This window comes from Barbatula barbatula (assembly GCF_947034865.1).
Source record: "Barbatula barbatula genome assembly, chromosome: 25".
NCBI classification, from domain to species: Eukaryota; Metazoa; Chordata; class Actinopteri; order Cypriniformes; family Nemacheilidae; genus Barbatula; species Barbatula barbatula.
Genome location: NC_136788.1, coordinates 14,599,628 through 14,626,258, shown reverse-complemented (window position 1 = coordinate 14,626,258; position 26,631 = coordinate 14,599,628). Strand labels below are relative to the sequence as shown.

The window sequence follows — 26,631 nt, the reverse complement described above, 5'->3', positions numbered from 1 at the left end:
TATAAATAGGTAAGCACTGATGGAGACAACAAGTTAGCTCAAGCAGAACAGACACTTTGTCTCCATGGGGACCGTGAGGATGTCCCAAATTTGGATGCTCAGATGGGTTATACTACTACTGGGGCTCCGGTCAACACAAGCAGGTTAGAAAACTACAACAAAATACACATCACTCGTTCAAAAAAGAAACTTTCTATCTATATTTCACTGTAAATATTTTTCTCTATCTTTCTTTGTAAAGACTTTTACTTGGATGTTGCGGAATCCACAGACCATACAGATGTTTTTTGGCCAACAACAGGTAATTCATTCATAGTGTGTTGAGTATTACGAAACCGATTATGTTGATTTGTAATGTAAAACGCTCTAGATTAGCATTAGATACTCTGCCTCAATTTATTTTTAAAAACCTAAATATTTTAGTGTTTTTCTAGCTTTAGACTCAAGATTAAATTGGTCACATAAGCTTTGTAAAAACTTTACAATTTAAAGTGAAATGTTAATCTGGTATACTCCAAGTATAGAGGAGAATATAGAAAATAGTATAATAAGATGTCAAAGACCTATATACAGTATATGCATCCCACAGTTTTTCTATTAAATAAGAAAAATGTACATGAAGTACAAATAATTAAACATCAACTTTCTTTGTAAATATGTTGAGTTTTATTTATGTACCTGTATATAACAAGTGTAACTGTATTACAACTATAGTAATGTTAGAAGCTTTAAGTTTGTCAAAAGCCCCAACAATATATTTTGTCTTCTGCTTTCAGTGCTCCCCACCACAACGAATATATTGATAACAACAGGTATTTAAAATCATTTCAGACTAATTGTGTAATTTTGCAAACAATCACATTAATAAACTCTCTTGAATCAGCTGGTACCGATTTTGGTCATCAATCCACCATCTGCAGCACATGGGGAAATTACCACTTCAAGACATTTGATGGTCATTTCTTTCAAACGGCTGACACGTGTAACTACGTTCTGGCCGTGATGTGTGACACCCCTGCTAGTGATTTTAACATCCAAATGCAAAGAATGACGGTGAATGGCTCTGCCGCATTTCACTTAATCACAATACAGCTGGAGGGAACAGTCATCAAAATCATGGATGGCAACATCTTCATGGACGACCAAGTGTGAGTTTTCCTTTTACTTAGCTGTTGAAATGAGTAAGAACGTTTTTGTAATGTTAAAATAATTGGATTATTATTTGGTCAGTTAAATCAAGTAAATTCTTTCTTTCTTATCATGATGTTAGCAACACCAAGATCGTGGGTTTTCAATGCACGGCAAATAGCTTAGGATGAAACATTTGGAAAAAGCATCCATTTAAACATAGTCAGAACCAGGATTAACAAAAATATATATTTTTATAGTATGTTTAGTAAAATATGGCATGTACATAATTCAAATAATTATGATATTGGTTTGTTACCAATAATATTTGTTACATTTTGGTATGCACAACAATTAGTTACAATTTCCTGTATATAACCGAAGTAAAATCTAGCTTGAAAGAGGGTTATAATAAAACCAATTTATTCTTCTCCATGGGGTCTGACATATAAGTAAACTTGTAGTTTTAAACTATTTCTTTTGCAGGGTGTCTATTCCGATCAATCAGAATGGAATTAAAATTGAAGGAAGCTTATCAAGTGCTAAGATCTCCAGATATGGTGTGACTGTCTTTTGGGAGGAAGCAGACCAGTCTGTAGTGGTAAAGTGTTTTATTACTGAATCTTTGAGAAGATCACAGCAATATTTTCGATCGACAGGCCGAATGAAATCTGTAAAATCAGGCAAATTCTGTTTATCGCAGTGAGGAAACAAAGAGGGCTTTATCCCTCGGATTGTTTTCTCATGTTCTTCACAAACTCATGATTACTGTTTAACTTTTGTGCAAACACAAAAGGCTCCAAAATGAAAAAGTCTGTCATCATATACTTACACTCTTGTCATATCAAACCTGTATTCATTTCTTTCTTCTGCAGTACACAATAGATATTTTGAAGAATGTTAACTGGCCCCCATTCACTTGCATTGGTTTTGTGTCCGTGCAATAGAAGTGAATGGGCGCCAGCTCTGTTTGGTTACCAACTTTCTTCAAAACATGTTATTTTGTGTTCTGTGTATGAAAGAAATGACAAGAAGGTGAGTAAAGGATGGCATAATTAACATTTTTGGGTGACCTATCCCTTTAAGGCAGGGGTCTCCAACGTGATGCCCGTGGGCACCTGGTAGCCCGCATGAACTCTGTAAGGTGCCCGCTAAACAAAGGGCTCACCAATAATGCTCAAGACAGTTGACAAATCTGTGATAATACCGATCAGCCAAGTGCTACATCGTCATGAAAGTGTATTATTAGCGATAAATTAAATTATTCATAATAACAATATTAGCATATCTTTAATATAACATACATTTTTTTCCTCTCTCAGATTCAACTTGCTGAAAAGTACAGAGGCCAAATATGTGGACTCTGTGGAGACTTCAATGGCAACAAGAGAAATGATATCGATCTTGTTGGTAAATCACCTAGTTACGATTTTTTCTACATTTAGGGCCTAATAAATTTACCTACATTCATGTTTTGACATTTTATCTGTACATTCATCCCATGGGTATCAACACTGTAAATTCTGGTGTTGCCAACCCCGTGCTCTTGCAACATATTCTCATATTTGCAATCTGTCTAAAATGGCTGTACAAAAAGAACATTAAAAAAGAATGTGTTCAATAGTTTAAACACCTGATAAATTTAACCTGGGGTCCATTTAACATCAGGTCCAGACAAATGGAAGGTGTCTTTATCGGCTGAACCTTGTGAAAAAATTACACTACAGCCCAACGGACAGTGTGACAGCCAGGTAAAAATCAAGACTTTTGCAACAATGTGGAAAGATTGTAGGGCTGCATACATATTTCTGATTTTTTTTTTCAGGCAAACATTTGCCAGGAGTATATCCAGAGTTCAGGGTTCGATGACTGTCGCCGTGTGCTGGACATGAATTCTTTTGAGAAAGCCTGCGCAGACGATCTTTGTCAATGTCAAGGCAACCAGGAGTGCGTCTGCAACACGCTCACAGAAATATCACGACAGTGCACACATGCTGGTGGCAAGCCGGGATCATGGAGAACAGACCAACTCTGTCGTGAGTGTGATCTCTGGAAGATTATGCACATATTATCGCAGTATACTGTACTTACGTTAAATATGTGGAATATTCAGAGCAGCAATGACGAGTGTATCCGACACACCTTTTTTTTTTGAGCAGCAAAGAAATGTCCTCTGAACATGGAATACATGGAGTGTGGAGGTCCGTGCAAAAACACCTGCTCAGATCCAGAAGGAAGTCGGTTGTGTACAGATCACTGTGAAGATGGCTGTTTCTGCCCTGACGGTAAGAATCTGTTTTTGAAACAAAGTTGTGTTCTGTAACAGGGCAGATTTAACTGACAAGTAACTCTGATTTCTGTTGTTTCAGGCACCGTGGAAGATGCCATTGGCAACGGTGGGTGTGTTCCCATAAGTGAGTGTCCATGTGTCCACGAGGGCAGAATATACCAGACAGGAGAGTCATACGAACACGCATGTAAATCATGGTAAGTTAGTAACACGCACACACGCGCACGCATCTGTCACTCATTTTACAGATTATTCAGGGATAACATTTCTGCTTTACTGTGATAGCATGTGTGCTGCTGGATACTGGACTTGTACAGATCTAGAATGTCCTGGAATCTGTTCTGTTGTGGGAGGCTCTCACATCACCACATATGATGGAAAAAGCTTCAGCTTTAATGGCAACTGTGACTACATCCTTACTAAGGTCCGTGACTGTCAATACAACAAATGCACCTCAACTATTAATAAATACAGACTGATATCACACATTTCCCTACGTTGTTTTTTGTAGCACTCCAATGACAGTGATATTGCCGTAATTGGAAATCTGGCAAAGTGTGAGCCGACCCGAACAGACACATGTTTAAATTCAGTATCACTGATCATGTCGGGGAACAGATTGACATCTGTGAGTGTTTATTATTTTATTTTCTTATATTTATTTTAGCATAAATTCCATATATTTTAAATAAAAAAATTCCATTGAATTGCATTGTGGGATACTGAATTTTGTACAATATGGTTACTGTAAACTGGACGTTTAACGTCAGCTGGGTAACTTAAGCATATAGAACTTGCATACCGTGCATTTTGTGTACATGCTACATAATCTAGTCTTAATACCTTAACTTAACAACACTCTTTCTGCCCTCTGCTTCTCGACTTTGGTCAAACGTTTTTTTTTTCTTAAAAAGCAGATAAACTTTTCGCCCAGTGGGACTGTCACAATAAATGGAATGGTTTCAAGTGGGTTTCCGATCTTCACAGGTGGGTTTTTCAAATATGAGAAACATTCTCTAACCTCTTTGTGAGACAAAAAATAAATTTCTTCTCTGAAATGCACATGATTAAGGGAATCTTCATTCTTAAGTTTCATTTCTTACCCAAACATTTCTGTCACAGAGAATGTAGCCATCTTCCAACCCTCCTCGTCCTACATTATCGCTGATATGAAGGGTCTTCGTCTAGAAATCCAACTGACACCAATCATGCAGTTGTATATTGTAGCCAACGCCACAGACAAAGGCACATTAAGTGGTGAGTTTTGTCATTTGGTTTTGCTTAAGAATGCATTTCTTTTTTTGCAGCTTTAAAGTAATGACTCATGCTCTCAATAAAAGACAAACGTAAGAAGATAAACAGAATTTTGTCCGTCTAGGTTAATGATGACTATTCTTGTTCTATTCAGGTCTGTGTGGAAACTATAATGGCATCCAATCAGATGACTTCAAAACACAATCCGGCCTTACAGAGGGAACACCAACAACCTTTGTCAACTATTGGAAAAGGAACCCATACGGTTGTATAGACATTGAAAATACGTTCGACAACCCCTGCAGTCTGAGTGTGGAAACAGGTACTTGCACTATAACATCAAAATCATTATGAGAGCATACAGACCATTGTAAACGACAAGCAGTGAAAATATTTTTTTTTTAATCAGAAAAACTTGCAAAGGACTGGTGCTCCAGTCTCACAAACCCAAATGGAACCTTCTCCTCGTGTCATTCAGAAATAAGTCCTAACAGTTACTATAAAGTGAGATTCACACTTGTTTTCTTCAAAATACGTGTATACATGAGATAGTTGCTCACCTTCATGTTTGGGCTTCATCTTCTACAGAGGTGCATTTCTGACACCTGTAAGTGTGCTGATATCGGGAAGTGTATGTGTGCCGCCCTCTCCTCCTACGCCCACGCCTGTGCTGCGAGAGGGGTCGTTCTCCAGGGATGGATGGATTCATACCCCTGCCGTGAGATATTTAATCAACATCATTCACGTCATTCACATTCCAGTCAGACCATTGCAATAATAAACAAACATGTCTGCTGCTCACAGAATCCGAGTGTTCAAACAACATGAAGTATTCCTATAACGTCACTGGCTGTCCCAACACCTGTCGTTCTCTCAGTGGGAAGGATTACTCCTGTAAAGCATCATTCACACCTGTAGATGGCTGTGTTTGTCTTGAGGGCTCCTATCTCAATGATGCAAGCACCTGTGTGCAAGCGGAGCAGTGCCCTTGTTACTTTGACAACCAGGTCGTTGTTCCTGATGGGTTCATCCACGTAGATGGTGCTAAATGGTATGAACTTCCCATTTCACACCCTCGATGCACTGTTACACATTGGTATGTAATAGCTTATGATATGCACCATTTTGTCATGTTGTAGCACCTGCACTTATGGAAAACTGCACTGCTCCGGTCAAAAAGGTGAGCTCCGACCACCACCTCTAAATAAAACTAATGAAAACACATAACAATTTTAGACTCTTCATTAATGTGTGTTTTGATTTTAGAATGTGTGGCTCCAATGGTCTTTTTCAACTGCTCGGGTAGCGGACATGAAAAGAAAGGGACAGAGTGTCACAGGACATGTCAAAGTCAAGATCTAAACAACTGTGTGAGTTAAGACGCATTAGGTGGATGGACGGATTGATAGTTTGGGATATAAATATCCCAAATAAATATATAAATATTTTATACATGGATATAATCCATAATGTATTGGTTGATACTGAATCAGGCTCTTTGAAAGCAGCTGAGGAAAAACATTTACCTTCTTGCTTTTTTGTTTCGGCGACAGGTGAGCACTGGGTGTGTATCAGGTTGTATGTGCCCAGATCACCTTCTTGCTGATGGAAAAGGTGGGTGTGTGGAGATAGATAATTGCCCCTGTACCCACAATGGATTAAGTTATTCACCTGGAAGCCAGATTCAAGATGAATGCAACAACTGGTGAGCCATGCACTGCATCAATGTAGTACAACAGATCAACAAACATTTTATTTAAAGATTCACTTTTTTATCTCCATCTTTTATCTTTTTATTTTTCAGCACATGCAACGGCGGGATATGGGCTTGTACTGATAAGGAATGCTTTGGCAGCTGCACCATCTACGGGGAAGGTCATTTCCAGACTTTCGATGGCAAGAGATATTCCTACCATGGAGACTGTGAATACATCCTAGCACATGTATGTTGACATCAGCGTATACTTAAATTTGACTTTACAAATATTAAAATTTAAAAATCAGTTTGAGAGCATATGTAAAGCAAATGAAGGTTTTTTTTTCTATTATGCTTTTTAATAATTAAAGTGGAAAACTGTCAATGTGTTTTATAAACAGTAATTATATGTAACTATTTGACCTGAAACATTCTGAAACACTCTAGGATTACTGCAATACAGACCAGAGCCCATATGGGTTTCGCCTTGTCACAGAGAACATTCCCTGTGGCAGCACAATTTGCTCCAAATCCATCAATCTTTTCTTCGGGGTAAGACTAGTTCATCTTTTACAGTCAGCTTGAATAGAGAATAACAGTATGTGAAAATGTGCAAAATACAATAACTATATTAGTATATTAATAAATGTGGTTCACAAACGATATAGCCATTGTAAAACTACATGATTTACTAGAAATCCAACAAAATGCAACTACCAGTCTCACTGATAGTTTTAAGCAACTTACTTTTCAAATCCCGTAGAGATACAAGGTGATCTTATCCGAAGCTGATGGAGTCAAAGTTGTCGAAAGTAATGGAACCAATTACCAATATCAAATCCATTCTGTGGGAGCACACATTATCGTAGAGGTCAGAAAGCTTTTAAACTTAATCTGGGACGGCAAAACAAGTCTGCTGCTCCAGCTCCATCCAAACTTAAAGGTATGCCTAACCACTACATACACTACACATAGCCCCCCTTTACCCTTTCTTTACCAACTCACCTAAATGTTCATATGATCTCTATGGCAGGGCAAGGTTTGTGGACTGTGTGGAAACTTTGACAGTAACTCAAATAACGACTTTGTAAAGCACGATGGAGAAGAAGTCACAGATGCAGCGGTGTTTGGAAATAGCTGGAAAGTGACCTCAAGCTGCCCGGAAGTGAACAGCTTGATGAACCCTTGTGAAAAAAACCCACACCGGAGTGCCTGGGCCATCAAACAATGCAGCATCATTACAAGCGACGTATTCAAAGATTGCCATTCACATGTATGTAAAGATATGATTTTTCTTTGCCTAGATTGCAAACCAAAAGTCATCTAGTTTTTATAACTGAACTTCTCTGAATTACATTGATCCTTCACATGTAATAAATTACAATAATCTACTGTTATAAAGTTCTTGGGGTCTCTTATCTCTAGGTGGATTCTGCCCCGTACTTTGATGCCTGTAGAAGAGACACCTGTGCTTGTGACTCTGGGGGGGACTGTGAATGTTTCTGTACTGCAGTGACTGCGTACGCTGCTGAATGCCGTAAAAAAGGAGCTTGTATCTCATGGCGGAGTCCAAACATTTGTCGTAAGTCCCAAAACTGTTCTGGGGCGTCCGTGGCTACTTGTTTCATAGGAATGTTGTTATAGGGCCATGTCTTGAATGTTTAAAAACACTTTTTTGAAAATTAAAAAAAATATCAAAATGTTATAATTATAGTGATCTATCCTATCACAATACGGAATCAGCATAATATCTGATAAACACAACAAGTCAACAAAATAACATCACAATAAGTGATGTTTTGACTTAAAAAAATTACAATGCTGACTGAAATGATGCTTTTTCAGCTTTATTCTGTGAGTACTACAACAACCCACCGGGTGAATGTGAGTGGCATTATAAAACCTGTGGCTCACCCTGCATGAAAACATGCAGAAACCCAACAGGAACCTGCTCCAATCAAATTCCTCTCCTAGAAGGTATGACTATTTTAAAATCTCTAAAAGATGTTAATGTACAGAACTATTGAAAGACTCAACCATAGACCTTTTATATATGATTCTACAAATACCTGTGCAATCTTTACTAATTCTGCCCATTTAATTATTAGGGTGTTTTCCTAAGTGTCCTTCAGACAGGCCATTTTTAAAAGAGGAAACCAGAAAATGTGTTACAGAGCAAGAGTGTGCTCCTGTATGTGTTTATGATGGGAAAGAGTTCAAATTTGGAGAAACTGTATACCACACCACGGATGGTTATGGCATGTGTTTCATTGCTGTGTGTGGACCAGATGGAACAATAAATAGAACTATTGAAACATGCACCACAACAGCTCCACCATTTATATTTACTATTGGACCCTTAACACAAAAAATAACACAGCCATCAACGACCACTTTAATGCCTAGTACATCTCCAAGGCAACCCACTACACAAACTGATACAAAAGCAACAACAAAACCACCGAGAACCACTGAAAATATTGGTACTCCATCTCCAACACAACCCACTACACAACCTTCAACAGAAGCCAGAAGACAACCAACAACGACCACTGTAACTACTGGTACACCAAGAACACAACCCACTAAACAACATTCAACAGAAGCCACAAGACAACCATCAACGACCACTGTAACTACTGGTACACCTGGTCCAACACAACCCACAACACAAACTTTAAGAGAAACAACAAGACAACCATCAACAACCATCACAGTAATTACTGGTTCACCACCAACACAACCCAAAACTGGACCTCAAATAGAAGTAACAACACAACCATCAACGACAGCTGTAACTCCTGGTACACCTGGTCCAACACAACCCACTACACAACCTTTAAGAGAAACAACAAGACAACCATCAACGACCACTGTAACAACTGGTACACCACGAACACAACCCACTCCACAACCTTCAGCAGAAACAACCACACAACCATCAATGACCACTGTAACTACTGGTCCGACACCAACGCAACCCACTACACAACCTTCAACAGAAACAACCACACAACCATCAACGACCAATGAAAGTACTGGTACACCTTCATCTCAAACCACTACAAAACCTTCAACAGAAGCAACAACCCAACCATCAACTACCATTGAAACTACTGGTACACCTTCATCTCAAACAACTACACAACCTTCAACAGAAGCAACAACACAACCATCCACGACCAATGTAACTACTGGTACACCTTCATCTCAAACAACTACACAACCTTCAACAGAAGCAACAACACAACCATCCACGACCACTGAAACTACTGGTACACCTTCATCTCAAACCACTACACAACCTTCAACAGAAGCAACAACAAAACCATCAACGGCTGCTGTAACTACTGGTACACCTTCATCTCAAACCACTACACAACCTTCAACAGAAGCAACAACACAACCATCAACGACCATTGAAACTACTGTCACACCTTCATCTGAAACCACTACACGACCTTCAACAGAAGCAACAACACAACCATCAACGACCACTGAAACTACTGGTACACCTTCATCTCAAACCACTACACAACCTTCAACAGAAGCAACAACACAACCATCAACGGCCGCTGTAACTACTGGTACACCTTCATCTCAAACAACTACACAACCTTCAACAGAAGCAACAACACAACCATCAACGACCACTGAAACTACTGGTACACCTTCATCTCAAACCACTACACAACCTTCAACAGAAGCAACAACACAACCATCAACGACCATTGAAACTACTGGTACACCTTCATCTCAAACCACTACACAACCTTCAACAGAAGCAACAACACAACCATCAACGACCACTGAAACTACTGGTACACCTTCATCTCAAACCACTACACAACCTTCAACAGAAGCAACAACACAACCATCAACGACCACTGAAACTACTGGTACACCTTCATCTCAAACCACTACACAACCTTCAACAGAAGCAACAACAGAACCATCAACGACGACTGAAACTACTGTTACACCTTCATCTCAAACCACTACACAACCTTCAACAGAAGCAACAACACATCCATCAACGGCCTCTGTAACTACTGGTACACCTTCATCTGAAACCACTACACGACCTTCAACAGAAGCAACAACAGAACCATCAACGACGACTGAAACAACTGTTACACCTTCATCTCAAACCACTACACAACCTTCAACAGAAGCAACAACACAACCAGCAACAGCTGCTGTAACTACTGGTACACCTTCATCTCAAACCACTACGCAACCTTCAACAGAAGCAACAACACAACCATCAACGACCACTGAAACTACTGGTACACCTTCATCTGAAACCACTACACGACCTTCAACAGAAGCAACAACAGAACCATCAACGACGACTGAAACTACTGCTACACCTTCATCTCAAACAACTACACAACCTTCAACAGAAGCAACAACACAACCATCCACGACCAATGTAACTACTGGTACACCTTCATCTCAAACAACTACACAACCTTCAACAGAAGCAACAACACAACCATCCACGACCACTGAAACTACTGGTACACCTTCATCTCAAACCACTACACAACCTTCAACAGAAGCAACAACACAACCATCAACAGCTGCTGTAACTACTGGTACACCATCATCTCAAACAACTACACAACCTTCATCAGAAGCAACAACACAACCATCAACGACCACTGAAACTACTGGTACACCTTCATCTCAAACCACTACACAACCTTCAACAGAAGCAACAACACAACCATCAACGACCATTGAAACTACTGGTACACCTTCATCTCAAACCACTACACAACCTTCAACAGAAGCAACAACACAACCATCAACGACCACTGAAACTACTGGTACACCTTCATCTCAAACAACTACACAACCTTCAACAGAAGCAACAACACAACCATCAACGACCACTGAAACTACTGGTACACCTTCATCTCAAACAACTACACAACCTTCAACAGAAGCAACAACACAACCATCCACGACCAATGTAACTACTGGTACACCTTCATCTCAAACAACTACACAACCTTCAACAGAAGCAACAACACAACCATCCACGACCACTGAAACTTCTGGTACACCTTCATCTCAAACCACTACACAACCTTCAACAGAAGCAACAACACAACCATCAACAGCTGCTGTAACTACTGGTACACCTTCATCTCAAACAACTACACAACCTTCATCAGAAGCAACAACACAACCATCAACGACCACTGAAACTACTGGTACACCTTCATCTCAAACCACTACACAACCTTCAACAGAAGCAACAACACAACCATCAACGACCATTGAAACTACTGGTACACCTTCATCTCAAACCACTACACAACCTTCAACAGAAGCAACAACACAACCATCAACGACCACTGAAACTACTGGTACACCTTCATCTCAAACCACTACACAACCTTCAACAGAAGCAACAACACAACCATCAACGACCATTGAAACTACTGGTACACCTTCATCTCAAACCACTACACAACCTTCAACAGAAGCAACAACACAACCATCAACGACCACTGAAACTACTGGTACACCTTCATCTCAAACCACTACACAACCTTCAACAGAAGCAACAACACAACCATCAACGACCATTGAAACTACTGGTACACCTTCATCTCAAACCACTACACAAACTTCAACAGAAGCAACAACACAACCATCAACGGCCGCTGTAACTACTGGTACACCTTCATCTGAAACCACTACACGACCTTCAACAGAAGCAACAACACAACCATCAACGGCCGCTGTAACTACTGGTACACCTTCATCTGAAACCACTACACGACCTTCAACAGAAGCAACAACAGAACCATCAACGACGACTGAAACTACTGTTACACCTTCATCTCAAACCACTACACAACCTTCAACAGAAGCAACAACACAACCATCAACGACCATTGAAACTACTGGTACACCTTCATCTCAAACCACTACACAACCTTCAACAGAAGCAACAACACAACCATCAACGACCACTGAAACTACTGTCACACCTTCATCTGAAACCACTACACGACCTTCAACAGAAGCAACAACAGAACCATCAACGACGACTGTAACTACTGGTACACCTTCATCTCAAACCACTACACAACCTTCAACAGAAGCAACAACACAACCATCAACGACCATTGAAACTACTGTCACACCTTCATCTGAAACCACTACACGACCTTCAACAGAAGCAACAACAGAACCATCAACGACGACTGAAACTACTGTTACACCTTCATCTCAAACAACTACACAACCTTCAACAGAAGCAACAACACAACCATCAACGGCCGCTGTAACTACTGGTACACCTTCATCTCAAACAACTACACAACCTTCAACAGAAGCAACAACACAACCATCCACGACCAATGTAACTACTGTCACACCTTCATCTGAAACCACTACACGACCTTCAACAGAAGCAACAACAGAACCATCAACGACGACTGAAACTACTGTTACACCTTCATCTCAAACAACTACACAACCTTCAACAGAAGCAACAACACAACCATCCACGACCAATGTAACTACTGTCACACCTTCATCTGAAACCACTACACGACCTTCAACAGAAGCAACAACAGAACCATCAACGACGACTGAAACTACTGTTACACCTTCATCTCAAACAACTACACAACCTTCAACAGAAGCAACAACACAACCATCCACGACCAATGTAACTACTGGTACACCTTCATCTCAAACAACTACACAACCTTCAACAGAAGCAACAACACAACCATCCACGACCACTGAAACTACTGGTACAACTTCATCTCAAACCACTACACAACCTTCAACAGAAGCAACAACACAACCATCAACAGCTGCTGTAACTACTGGTACACCTTCATCTCAAACAACTACACAACCTTCATCAGAAGCAACAACACAACCATCAACGACCACTGAAACTACTGGTACACCTTCATCTCAAACCACTACACAACCTTCAACAGAAGCAACAACACAACCATCAACGACCATTGAAACTACTGGTACACCTTCATCTCAAACCACTACACAACCTTCAACAGAAGCAACAACACAACCATCAACGACCACTGAAACTACTGGTACACCTTCATCTCAAACCACTACACAACCTTCAACAGAAGCAACAACACAACCATCAACGGCTGCTGTAACTACTGGTACACCTTCATCTCAAACCACTACACAACCTTCAACAGAAGCAACAACACAACCATCAACGGCTGCTGTAACTACTGGTACACCTTCATCTCAAACCACTACACAACCTTCAACAGAAGCAACAACACAACCATCAACGGCTGCTGTAACTACTGGTACACCTTCATCTCAAACCACTACACAACCTTCAACAGAAGCAACAACACAACCATCAACGACCACTGAAACTACTGGTACACCTTCATCTCAAACAACTACACAACCTTCAACAGAAGCAACAACACAACCATCCACGACCAATGTAACTACTGGTACACCTTCATCTCAAACAACTACACAACCTTCAACAGAAGCAACAACACAACCATCCACGACCACTGAAACTACTGGTACACCTTCATCTCAAACCACTACACAACCTTCAACAGAAGCAACAACACAACCATCAACTGCTACTGTAACTACTGGTACACCTTCATCTCAAACAACTACACAACCTTCATCAGAAGCAACAACACAACCATCAACGACCACTGAAACTACTGGTACACCTTCATCTCAAACCACTACACAACCTTCAACAGAAGCAACAACACAACCATCAACGACCATTGAAACTACTGGTACACCTTCATCTCAAACCACTACACAACCTTCAACAGAAGCAACAACAGAACCATCAACGACGACTGAAACTACTGTTACACCTTCATCTCAAACCACTACACGACCTTCAACAGAAGCAACAACACATCCATCAACGGCCGCTGTAACTACTGGTACACCTTCATCTGAAACCACTACAGGACCTTCGACAGAAGCAACAACAGAACCATCAACGAAGACTGAAACTACTGTTACACCTTCATCTCAAACCACTACACAACCTTCAACAGAAGCAACAACACAACCATCAACGGCTGCTGTAACTACTGGTACACCTTCATCTCAAACCACTACACAACCTTCAACAGAAGCAACAACACAACCATTAACGACCATTGAAACTACTGTCACACCTTCATCTGAAACCACTACACGACCTTCAACAGAAGCAACAACAGAACCATCAACGACGACTGAAACTACCGTTACACCTTCATCTCAAACAACTACACAACCTTCAACAGAAGCAACAACACAACCATCCACGACCACTGAAACTACTGGTACACCTTCATCTCAAACAACTACACAACCTTCAACAGAAGCAACAACACAACCATCCACGACCAATGTAACTACTGTTACACCTTCATCTCAATCCACTACACAACCTTCAACAGAAGCAACAACACAACCGTCAACTACGACTGAAACTACTGGTACACCTTCATCTCAATCCACTACACAACATTCAACAGAAGCAACAACACAACCATCCACGACCAATGTAACTACTGGTACACCTTCATCTCAAACCACTACACGACCTTCAACAGAAGCAACAACACAACCATCAACTACGACCAATGTAACTAATGTTACACCTTCATCTCAATCCACTACACAACCTTCAACAGAAGCAACAACACAACCATCCACGACCAATGTAACTACTGGTACACCTTCATCTCAAACCACTACACAACCTTCAACAGAAGCAACAACACAACCATCAACTACGACTGAAACTACTGGTACACCTTCATCTCAAACCACTACACAACCTTCAACAGAAGCAACAACACAACCATCAACGGCTGCTGTAACTACTGGTACACCTTCATCTCAAACCACTACACAACCTTCAACAGAAGCAACAACACAACCATCAACGACCACTGAAACTACTGGTACACCTTCATCTCAAACAACTACACAACCTTCAACAGAAGCAACAACACAACCATCCACGACCAATGTAACTACTGGTACACCTTCATCTCAAACAACTACACAACCTTCAACAGAAGCAACAACACAACCATCCACGACCACTGAAACTACTGGTACACCTTCATCTCAAACCACTACACAACCTTCAACAGAAGCAACAACACAACCATCAACGACCACTGAAACTACTGGTACACCTTCATCTCAAACAACTACACAACCTTCAACAGAAGCAACAACACAACCATCCACGACCAATGTAACTACTGGTACACCTTCATCTCAAACAACTACACAACCTTCAACAGAAGCAACAACACAACCATCCACGACCACTGAAACTACTGGTACACCTTCATCTCAAACCACTACACAACCTTCAACAGAAGCAACAACACAACCATCAACAGCTGCTGTAACTACTGGTACACCTTCATCTCAAACAACTACACAACCTTCATCAGAAGCAACAACACAACCATCAACGACCACTGAAACTACTGGTACACCTTCATCTCAAACCACTACACAACCTTCAACAGAAGCAACAACACAACCATCAACGACCATTGAAACTACTGGTACACCTTCATCTCAAACCACTACACAACCTTCAACAGAAGCAACAACACAACCATCAACGACCACTGAAACTACTGGTACACCTTCATCTCAAACCACTACACAACCTTCAACAGAAGCAACAACAGAACCATCAACGACGACTGAAACTACTGTTACACCTTCATCTCAAACCACTACACGACCTTCAACAGAAGCAACAACACATCCATCAACGGCCGCTGTAACTACTGGTACACCTTCATCTGAAACCACTACAGGACCTTCGACAGAAGCAACAACAGAACCATCAACGACGACTGAAACTACTGTTACACCTTCATCTCAAACCACTACACAACCTTCAACAGAAGCAACAACACAACCATCAACGGCTGCTGTAACTACTGGTACACCTTCATCTCAAACAACTACACAACCTTCAACAGAAGCTACACGACCTTCAACAGAAGCAACAACACAACCATCCACGACCACTGAAACTACTGTTACACCTTCATCTCAAACCACTACACAACCTTCAACAGAAGCAACAACAGAACCATCAACTACGACTGAAACTACTGTTACACCTTCATCTCAATCCACTACACAACCTTCAACAGAAGCAACAACACAACCATCCACGACCACTGAAACTACTGGTACACCTTCATCTGAAACCACTACACGACCTTCAACAGAAGCAACAACACAACCATCAACTACGACTGAAACTACTGGTACACCTTCATCTCAAACCACTACACGACCTTCAACGGAAGCAACAACACAACCATCAACTACCACTGAAACTACTGGTACACCTTCATCTCAAACCACTACACGACCTTCAACAGAAGCAACAACACAACCATCAACGGCTGCTGTAACTACTGGTACACCTTCATCTGAAACCACTACACGACCTTCAACAGAAGCAACAACACAACCATCAACTACGACTGAAACTACTGGTACACCTTCATCTCAAACCACTACACAACCTTCAACAGAAGCAACAACACAACCATCAACTACGACTGAAACTACTGTTACACCTTCATCTCAATCCACTACACAACCTTCAACAGAAGCAACAACACAACCATCCACGACCACTGAAACTACTGGTACACCTTCATCTCAATCCACTACACAACCTTCAACAGAAGCAACAACAATACCGTCAACTACGACTGAAACTACTGGTACACCTTCATCTGAAACCACTACACGACCTTCAACAGAAGCAACAACACAACCATCAACTACAACTGAAACTAATGGTACACCTTCATCTCAAACCACTACACGACCTTCAACAGAAGCAACAACACAACCATCAACGGCTGCTGTAACTACTGTTACACCTTCATCTCAAACCACTACACAACCTTCAACAGAAGCAACAACACAACCATCAACTACCACTGAAACTACTGGTACACCTTCATCTCAAACCACTACACGACCTTCAACAGAAGCAACAACACAACCATCAACGGCTGCTGTAACTACTGGTACACCTTCATCTGAAACCACTACACGACCTTCAACAGAAGCAACAACAGAACCATCAACGACGACTGAAACTACTGTTACACCTTCATCTCAATCCACTACACAACCTTCAACAGAAGCAACAACACAACCATCAACGACCAATGTAACTACTGGTACACCTTCATCTCAAACCACTACACAACCTTCAACAGAAGCAACAACACAACCATCCACGACCACTGAAACTACTGGTACACCTTCTTCTGAAACCACTACACGACCTTCAACAGAAGCAACAACACAACCATCAACTACGACTGAAACTACTGGTACACCTTCATCTCAAACCACTACACGACCTTCAACAGAAGCAACAACACAACCATCAACTACCACTGAAACTACTGGTACACCTTCATCTCAAACCACTACACGACCTTCAACAGAAGCAACAACACAACCATCAACGGCTGCTGTAACTACTGGTACACCTTCGTCTCAAACAACTACACAACCTTCAACAGAAGCAACAACACAACCATCAACGACCAATGTAACTACTGGTACACCTTCATCTCAAACCACTACACGACCTTCAACAGAAGCAACAACAGAACCATCAACGACGACTGAAACTACTGTTACACCTTCATCTCAATCCACTACACAACCTTCAACAGAAGCAACAACACAACCATCAACGACCAATGTAACTACTGGTACACCTTCATCTCAAACCACTACACAACCTTCAACAGAAGCAACAACACAACCATCAACTACGACTGAAACTACTGGTACACCTTCATCTCAAACCACTACACGACCGTCAACAGAAGCAACAACAGAACCATCAACGACCACTGAAACTACTGTTACACCTTCATCTCAAACCACTACACGACCTTCAACAGAAGCAACAACACAACCATCAACGGCTGCTGTAACTACTGGTACACCTTCATCTCAAACAACTACACAACCTTCAACAGAAGCAACAACACAACCATCAACGACCACTGAAACTACTGGTACACCTTCATCTGAAACCACTACACAACCTTCAACAGAAGCAACAACACAACCATCAACGGCTGCTGTAACTACTGGTACACCTTCATCTGAAACCACTACACGACCTTCAACAGAAGCAACAACACAACCATCAACGGCCGCTGTAACTACTGGTACACCTTCATCTCAAACAACTACACAACCTTCAACAGAAGCAACAACACAACCATCAACGACCACTGAAACTACTGGTACACCTTCATCTGAAACCACTACACGACCTTCAACAGAAGCAACAACACAACCATCAACGACCACTGAAACTACTGGTACACCTTCATCTGAAACCACTACACGACCTTCAACAGAAGCAACAACACAACCATCAACGACGATTGAAACTACTGTTACACCTTCATCTCAAACAACTACACAACCTTCAACAGAAGCAACAACACAACCATCAACGGCTGCTGTAACTACTGGTACACCTTCATCTCAAACCACTACACGACCTTCAACAGAAGCAACAACACAACCATCCACGACCAATGTAACTACTGGTACACCTTCATCTCAAACAACTACACAACCTTCAACAGAAGCAACAACACAACCATCAACAACCACTGAAACTTCTGGTACACCTTCATCTCAATCCACTACACAACCTTCAACAGAAGCAACAACACAACCATCCACGACCAATGTAACTACTGGTACACCACCAACACAACTCACTACACAACCTTCAACAGAAGCAACAACACAACCATCAACGACCACTGAAACTACTGGTACACCTTCAACTCAATCCACTACACGACCTTCAACACAAGCAACAACACAACCATCAACGGCCGCTGTAACTACTGGTACACCTTCATCTCAAACCACTACACAACCTTCAACAGAAGCAACAACACAACCATCCACGACCAATGTAACTACTGGTACACCACCAACACAACTCACTACACAACCTTCAACAGAAACCACAACACAACCATCAACCACCTCTGAAACTACTGGTACACCTTCAACTCAATCCACTACACAACCTTCAACAGAAGCAACAACACAACCATCCACGACCAATGTAACTACTGGTACACCACCAACACAACTCACTACACAACCTTCAACAGAAACCACAACACAACCATCAACCACCTCTGAAACTACTGGTACACCTTCAACTCAATCCACTACACAACCTTCAACAGAAGCAACAACACAACCATCAACGGCCGCTGAAACTACTGGTACACCTTCAACTCAATCCACTACACAACCTTCAACAGAAGCAACAACACAACCATCCACGACCAATGTAACTACTGGTACACCTTCATCTCAAACCACTACACAACCTTCAACAGAAGCAACAACACAACCATCCACGACCCATGTAACTACTGGTACACCACCAACACAACCCACTACACGACCTTCAACAGAAACCACAACACAACAAGTAACAGAGTTTACAGTGCAAACGGAACCAACTAGACAACAAACTCAAGCCACCTTACCCCAAGTAAATGTGACAACATGTTCTTGCACATATGCTAATCAAACATTTCCACCAGGTAAACACCCCTTTAACACTATTTCTTCTTTAGATTTTTAAACATTAACAACGTTACTCAGTTTTTCTGCATTTTTATATCTAAACAGAGTCTGTCATATACAACCAAACTGATGAAGCAGGCTGGTGTTACTTTGCTTACTGCAGCTCTAGCTGTGCTAATCAAGTAACACAGAAACCGTGTTATCAAACCACTACAATTCCACTTTCAACAGTTGCCAGAGATTGTACTTATGTCAATCGAAAGGTAAAATGAAAACAAACAAACAGCCATAGTTATGCACAAATTTCCATACTATAATGTACACTACAAAGAAGAAAATGTTTAAAACTGTAGAAATTTGGGATCTTTAGATATTAATAATATTTCATTAATTTATAACAGAATGGGGAATCATGGACTGATGAATGTAGCATGAAAACATGTATAGATGGCAATGTCACGTCAAGCCCTGTACAGTGTGATCAAAATGATGCCCAAATACCTACATGTGCCAATGGACTCACACCTGAGAAGATTTATTATAACAATAACTGCTGCTACAAATATGAGTGTCCATGTAAGTTTCATGGGTTTTTTATTTTGCATATGATTTATAATGGTTCTAACCAAACAAATAACAACCATTCTGCTTAGGAAAATATTCAATTTACCTTGCTTCCATTTGTTTTTAAAAACAACAGGTAAATGCAGTGGCTGGGGTGATCCTCATTACAAAACTTTTGATGGAAAATATTACACTTTCCAAGGGAACTGTTCCTATGTATTGGTCCGGGAAATCGTTCCAAAACATGACTTTAGTGTCCACATTAAGAACTATTACTGTAGCAGTGCAAGACATTTTGCTTGCCCTGAATATGTGGTTGTGAATTATAAATCTTACAAAGTCAAGATGACTAGCGACAGCGAACAGATTCAGGTGAGTGAAAGACATAGGTCACCTGGAACAGAAAATGTTGCTCTGAACACGTTCTTCCGTAAAACACGAATCTGCATTTCATGTCGGTTTTGGCACACTCCAACATAATGTATTTTAAATACTTACTGTACAGGTCTTTGTCAATGATGTTATGAAGATACCAACCTTAATGAATGAAGCCTTCATCATAACCTCCTCTGGAATGGCAGTGACTTTAAATATCCCTGAAATCCAAGCTGAGATATTAGTTCATCATCATGGCTTTGAGATCAAACTTCCATTTTCCAACTTTAACGGCAATACAGAGGGACAATGTGGTGAGTACACATTAGAGCTCACCTACCAAAAACATAACGATGTGCAATTATTCTACATCTGTCTACAAGACTGTATTTTATGTTTGCTACTACAACGAAATTTCGGAATTCTGTTAGTTTTGCATTTTAATTTCCTAACATACCATAAGCTGGCCTGGTCACAATTTACATAACTTTCATGATTTGAGCTTGTCTTTTCAAATAATACAATTCTGTTGGTGATTTAAGGGGTCTGTGACAACGACCAAACAAATGACTGCAGACGTCCTGATGGAAATACTGACGAATCATGTGAGCATATGGCACAACTGTGGGCAGACAGCTCAGAGTGTCAAACCCCCCCACAACAGCCAAGTGAAATCCCACCCACCTGTACAGCAGAAGCCTGTGAGCTCATCAAAACCGAGTAAGGGGGAGATAACCGCACATTTATTTCACTATGTAGAAACTGTTAAAAAACAAACAAAAAACATGCCAAACAGATATAATTGACAATTTTCAGTGTTCGAGTTTACCGTAAATTCTTTAATGTTTTTTTTCAGTTTGTTCAAGAAGTGCCATGAAGTCATTCCATATCAAAGATTTTATGAGGCATGTAAATATGACCTGTGCAACAAGAAAAATCCCTCAATAGTCTGTGCCAGTCTGGAGGCCTACGCACGGCAGTGTGGTGAGGCATCTGTCTGTATCGACTGGAGAAACGCGACTGAACTCAACGGGCTCTGTGGTAAGAAGTGAACACAGCGAGAACCAACCAAGCACAGAAACAGTCCATTAAAAAAGAAATTTAAACCCAATGAACTTGAACTGGGCACACTTTTAAGAATTCTTGTATTGGCCTGTTAATTAGATTGAACATATTATTGTTCATATAATCACATTAGTTGCATATCAAAATTACAGATCATTAAAAATCTAAATTATTGTCTGTTTCCATATTAGACATCAAGTGCTCCAATCACAAAGTCTACAAGGCATGTGGGCCTAGAGTGGAAAAGACTTGCAGTTCAAGGTAAAACAACGGCATATCCATGCAAACAACAGTCCTCAATGTGTTGTGAAAATGTAATAGCGCATGCTCCTAAATTCACTTTATTTAACACATCTGAAATGTGCTTCTGTTGTATTTTTTCAACCTACAACCAGATACAATGAAATGTTTGTGGACAAAGAGTGTCAAAGCAATGAAACAAGGTTTACAGAAGGCTGTTTCTGCTCAGATAACACCTATCTATTTAGTTCAACGTCAGATACATGTACTGCTAACTGCGGTAAGAAATGCTTCTTTATTTACTTTTTCTGTCTGTAAGATTAATGCACCGTGATGTAATATCTTTGTTGATGTGTTTTAATCCCATATTTGCAGATTGCATTGGCCCTGATGGATTACCCAGACAGGTATGATTTACATTGCATTTAGCACTAATGCTATCTCCAAATAAGAATGAAAGCATAGGCTTAAGTGATTTTACTCATTTTAAAACAAACAAAAGTATTTGAGCAGACTTTCATAACAATACCTCATAATTGTCAACATATTTTCCCTTCTGTAGCCCGGAGATACATGGACCATTGGCTGTACAACATATAAATGTTCTGATGAGAGCTTTGGCGTTCTGAAAGAGCCTGTTATATGTCCAAGTATAGAGCCATGTGGTGAAGAATACAGAACATCTTTGAGCAACTGCTGTCCAACCTGTGGTGAGATATCAGTACAAGACTAATATTCCTTATATTTCTCTTTATTTAAAGTGATTGACTTAATTCAAACTAAAGAATAAGGCAGACATAAATTACCTCTTTTTACATAACACATAGTGCAACCTTTAAATTAGACAGACATAAATGCCTAAAAATGCAATAAAACATTTAACCAAAATATTTAAAAAACGTTTTTTCTAAAATCAGAATGCAATATCGAGCTGTGTCTTAGCAAGAAATGTGATGTGGGATACGAGTTCGCAACAAATGCATCTGGGGAGGGTTGCTGTCCAGCCTGTGGTAAGTGTTTGATTATGTTATGATTGACATCAAAGATCAAATTATTATACACACAGCAACCTTTACAGTGTTGGTATTACGCTGAATATATTGTTCTACACACCACTATAAATTGGCAAATCTATAACAATTTAATTGTTTCAATAATGAAACAATTTCTAACATATTTTTTCTGATCAGTTCCCAAAGATGTATGCGTGTACAATGGCAATGAGTACAAAGTGAGTATGTGTATCCAACCAATTACACACTTTAGGCTTTGTAACACCAGGTTCACATTTCCATTTCTCTCTTTTCTCTAGCCTGGCGTTAAAATCCCCTCAGATCCATGCCACAGTTGCAGATGTGAAATGGAAAAAGACCCAGAGACTAACCTACATATTGTCCAATGTTTCTCAATGATGTGTCAACCTTGTGGTGAGGTAATAATGACTATTTATGCTTTCGAACGGGTTACATCAATTTATGAAGAACAATACTTGAGGAAGGTGAATTTAACGGAATATGAGGGTCCAATGTAAACATTCTTTAAACGATCAAAGAAGTTCATTCCTCATAATATTGCCCATTATAATAGATTTATTCAATGTGACAATTCAACTGTCAACTTTGCATCCAAAGGGCTTTGAAGAGGTGAGCGTGGAAGGAGAGTGTTGCGCAAAATGTAAGCCATCGGGATGCATCAACCAAAACTTAAACAACACTATACAAGTTCTCAAGGTACACAAACATTTTCTTTTCTTAACCCTCTGCTTCAGCCAAAAAATCTTCTTTGTTCTTTAGTCTTCATCCACCCTGACTTTTGTTTTGTTAGGTTGGAGAAGTGCACACATCCGCATGCACGACTTTGACCTGCCATGAAGTCGATGGGTCATTTTTAATAGAAAAGATAACAACACAATGCCCCAAATTCAATGCAGATGACTGTTTGCCCGTAAGTAGACTATATGTAGATGGTAGGCCAAACATCACATTATTATACTGTATTTTGTATGAGCTATGACTTACACTTGACTGATGATTAAGAAAATGTGTTTGGTTGTGATGTCTTATACAGGGGACTAAGAGATTGGATGCAGATGGATGTTGTCAAATCTGTAAGATATCCATTTAATCTTTTGCCACTAATAGTAAAAAAACTATTAAATAATCCCTAATGTGGGATTTCTTTTTAAAAGACAGCACAGGATCAATTATATCACTTTTTATGAAATTTTATATAAATATGAATATATTCATGCAAATAAGTATTGTGTATGTGTTTATAAACACAAAATAAATATGCACATATTACATAGGCCTATATTATACAGTGCACACATTACAGTTATCATGTAAACATAAAACTTTTTTCTGGATGCAATTAATTATTAAACAGCCCTAAGTATCAGTTCATGTCAATGCATCTTATGTATTGTTTCTCAATAGAGCCTATAACAAGCCTATGTCTGTTCATTTAGGTGACCGCAAAGACTGCAACCTCATAAAGAACACCACTCATGTGAATTTTAATGACTGCACATCCATCGATCCTATAGAAGTGACGTCCTGCAGTGGCCACTGTGACACCCTATCAATGTGAGAGCATGTGCACATTATTTTTTCATCCTTTAATAAACTGTACAGTCACAGTGCTCACTTAAAAGCAGAAACATTTACAAAGTATTGAGCTATATGATTAAGCCCTCCACAGCCACATCTTACAATGCAGCTAATGGCCAAACATTTTGCTATTTGTGTGTGAACAACCATGGCATGTAACGCATCACAGACCAAAGGCTCATAATGTACAAACTCAGAGGTTACACATTTTACTGATATTTTTTTGTACACCTGCACAGGTATTCAATGGAGGCAAACAAAATGATGCACAGCTGTTCTTGTTGCCGGGAGTTGGAAACCAGCAAGAAACAAGTGAAGCTGCAGTGTTCTGATGACAGCGAGATCATGCATGACTACATCTACATCGAGAGCTGTCAATGCGAGCTGACCAAGTGTCAGGAATGAAGACTGGATCTAAATTCAAACGCTCCCTAACCATGCTTTGATTTAATGTTGAAAGATAATGGCGAATGAATGAAAATCTTCTTGTTTTTTTCTTATGGCTTTCTCCAAAGCTTTCATTGTAATCACTTTAACGTCTCTCTAATGTGACTTAACTGTTTTCTTCAATAATCGTCACTCTTCTGTAAAAGTCATGAAATGACACATACAGTCGTTGATTTTAATGCTTATAACAATAAAGTTATCAACCAGCAATAATAAACATCTACTGTTTATCATTTCACACTTCATCACACCAATGAAAACACAGCCACTAGGGGCGCTACACTATTATGCTGTGTGTAAAAGCTTGATCCTTTCTTTCTGACCTCACAATTGTTTACAAATTCACATGATTACTGTAAAGTAACCAAGATAGTTAACAATGTGTAATATTTCAAATTCTAACACGTAGGAAACAAATAAGTGTGACAGACTGTTGGCAGCATTGTAAATAAATGCATTTAGATATATATTTTTATCGGTCTGAAATTGAGCAAATCATGGTATGAATACACTTCAGTTGAATAAAATAAGTGTGTTATGAAAACCATTACATTAACCAATTCCATTGACCTACTGTGTCTGATAGGAACTGTTACTCATCTGAAGATACAAGCAGAAGTGCAAGTATCATAGTTATGTGTCGTTCGTAAAGAGCTGATTCTTTGAGAATAAATTACTTTTCTTTGACATTCTGGTTCAAAAACAACCTTCATTTAGTTGGACAGTTTTTTAAACTCGCTAGGCAGACTTTATAACTATTCTTGCAGATATACAATATTCCTGTATTTGCTGAGGAATATGCTGTTGTTCAGTTCCTTCTGGTGTGTCTTTTCTTTTGCAAGGCACCACATTTCCATGGCCAAGTGCTTTTCTATACTTTTCAAGCTTTTCTATAGACCAACAAAATAATAACTATAAAATCAGAGCTCTCTTTCAGAAATAGTTAACAACATTACCTAATACCATATTGGAATAATATCGTGGAGAATATATATTCGGAAAAAGTATGGACTTTACCTTATAAGTATCTGCTTACCAATAAAATTAAATAAATAACATTTAAACTCATTCATAAATGTCCTGACCAAAGCCTTTCTCAGGAAATATAAGTCAGACATTGAAATGAACTGCAGTTTTTGTCAATATGGCTAAGAAGACTAAGAAGCGAATTTTGTTTTAAAGATGCTTTCTTTGGATTGTTTGTCTATTCAAAAGAAAATACAAGAGAATTTTACATAATTCATTTATGTATTTTGTTAGCTAAATTTCACATTCATGTTTACTGGCGC

The 26,631-nt window shown here is 39.7% G+C and overlaps 1 protein-coding gene across 1 annotated transcript; it reads left to right on the top strand.

Moving 5' to 3' along the window:
- The first annotated feature begins 30 nt into the window (after positions 1-30).
- Positions 31-25,550, top strand: LOC306890912 (mucin-5B-like). Its single transcript, XM_079450927.1, has 48 exons — positions 31-143; positions 242-301; positions 777-812; positions 884-1,148; positions 1,615-1,729; positions 2,451-2,538; positions 2,797-2,879; positions 2,954-3,164; positions 3,288-3,413; positions 3,498-3,615; positions 3,704-3,842; positions 3,930-4,046; positions 4,333-4,405; positions 4,541-4,675; positions 4,827-4,994; positions 5,082-5,176; positions 5,261-5,390; positions 5,477-5,723; positions 5,812-5,852; positions 5,939-6,042; positions 6,226-6,377; positions 6,477-6,615; positions 6,816-6,920; positions 7,132-7,311; positions 7,402-7,641; positions 7,794-7,950; positions 8,214-8,345; positions 8,477-9,253; positions 17,117-17,935; positions 19,256-20,056; positions 20,145-20,302; positions 20,441-20,615; positions 20,740-20,975; positions 21,109-21,292; positions 21,521-21,698; positions 21,835-22,019; positions 22,235-22,304; positions 22,439-22,563; positions 22,659-22,690; positions 22,846-22,993; positions 23,201-23,293; positions 23,474-23,514; positions 23,596-23,715; positions 23,915-24,013; positions 24,108-24,227; positions 24,351-24,390; positions 24,754-24,871; positions 25,135-25,550. The coding sequence occupies exons 1-48, from the start codon at positions 65-67 to the stop codon at positions 25,298-25,300; spliced, it is 8,220 nt and encodes a 2,739-aa protein (XP_079307053.1). The 5' UTR covers positions 31-64; the 3' UTR covers positions 25,301-25,550.
- The last annotated feature ends 1,081 nt before the right edge of the window (positions 25,551-26,631 follow it).

Excerpts from the sequence above, each read along its gene's own strand:
- LOC306890912 (XM_079450927.1), top strand. The coding sequence starts at position 65 with ATGGGGACCGTGAGGATGTCCCAAATTTGGATGCTCAGATGGGTTATA. Across the intron at positions 4,047-4,332 it reads CGGGGAACAGATTGACATCT|CAGATAAACTTTTCGCCCAG; the intron begins GTGAGTGTTTAT and ends TTTCTTAAAAAG. Across the intron at positions 21,293-21,520 it reads CAATACAGAGGGACAATGTG|GGGTCTGTGACAACGACCAA; the intron begins GTGAGTACACAT and ends TGGTGATTTAAG.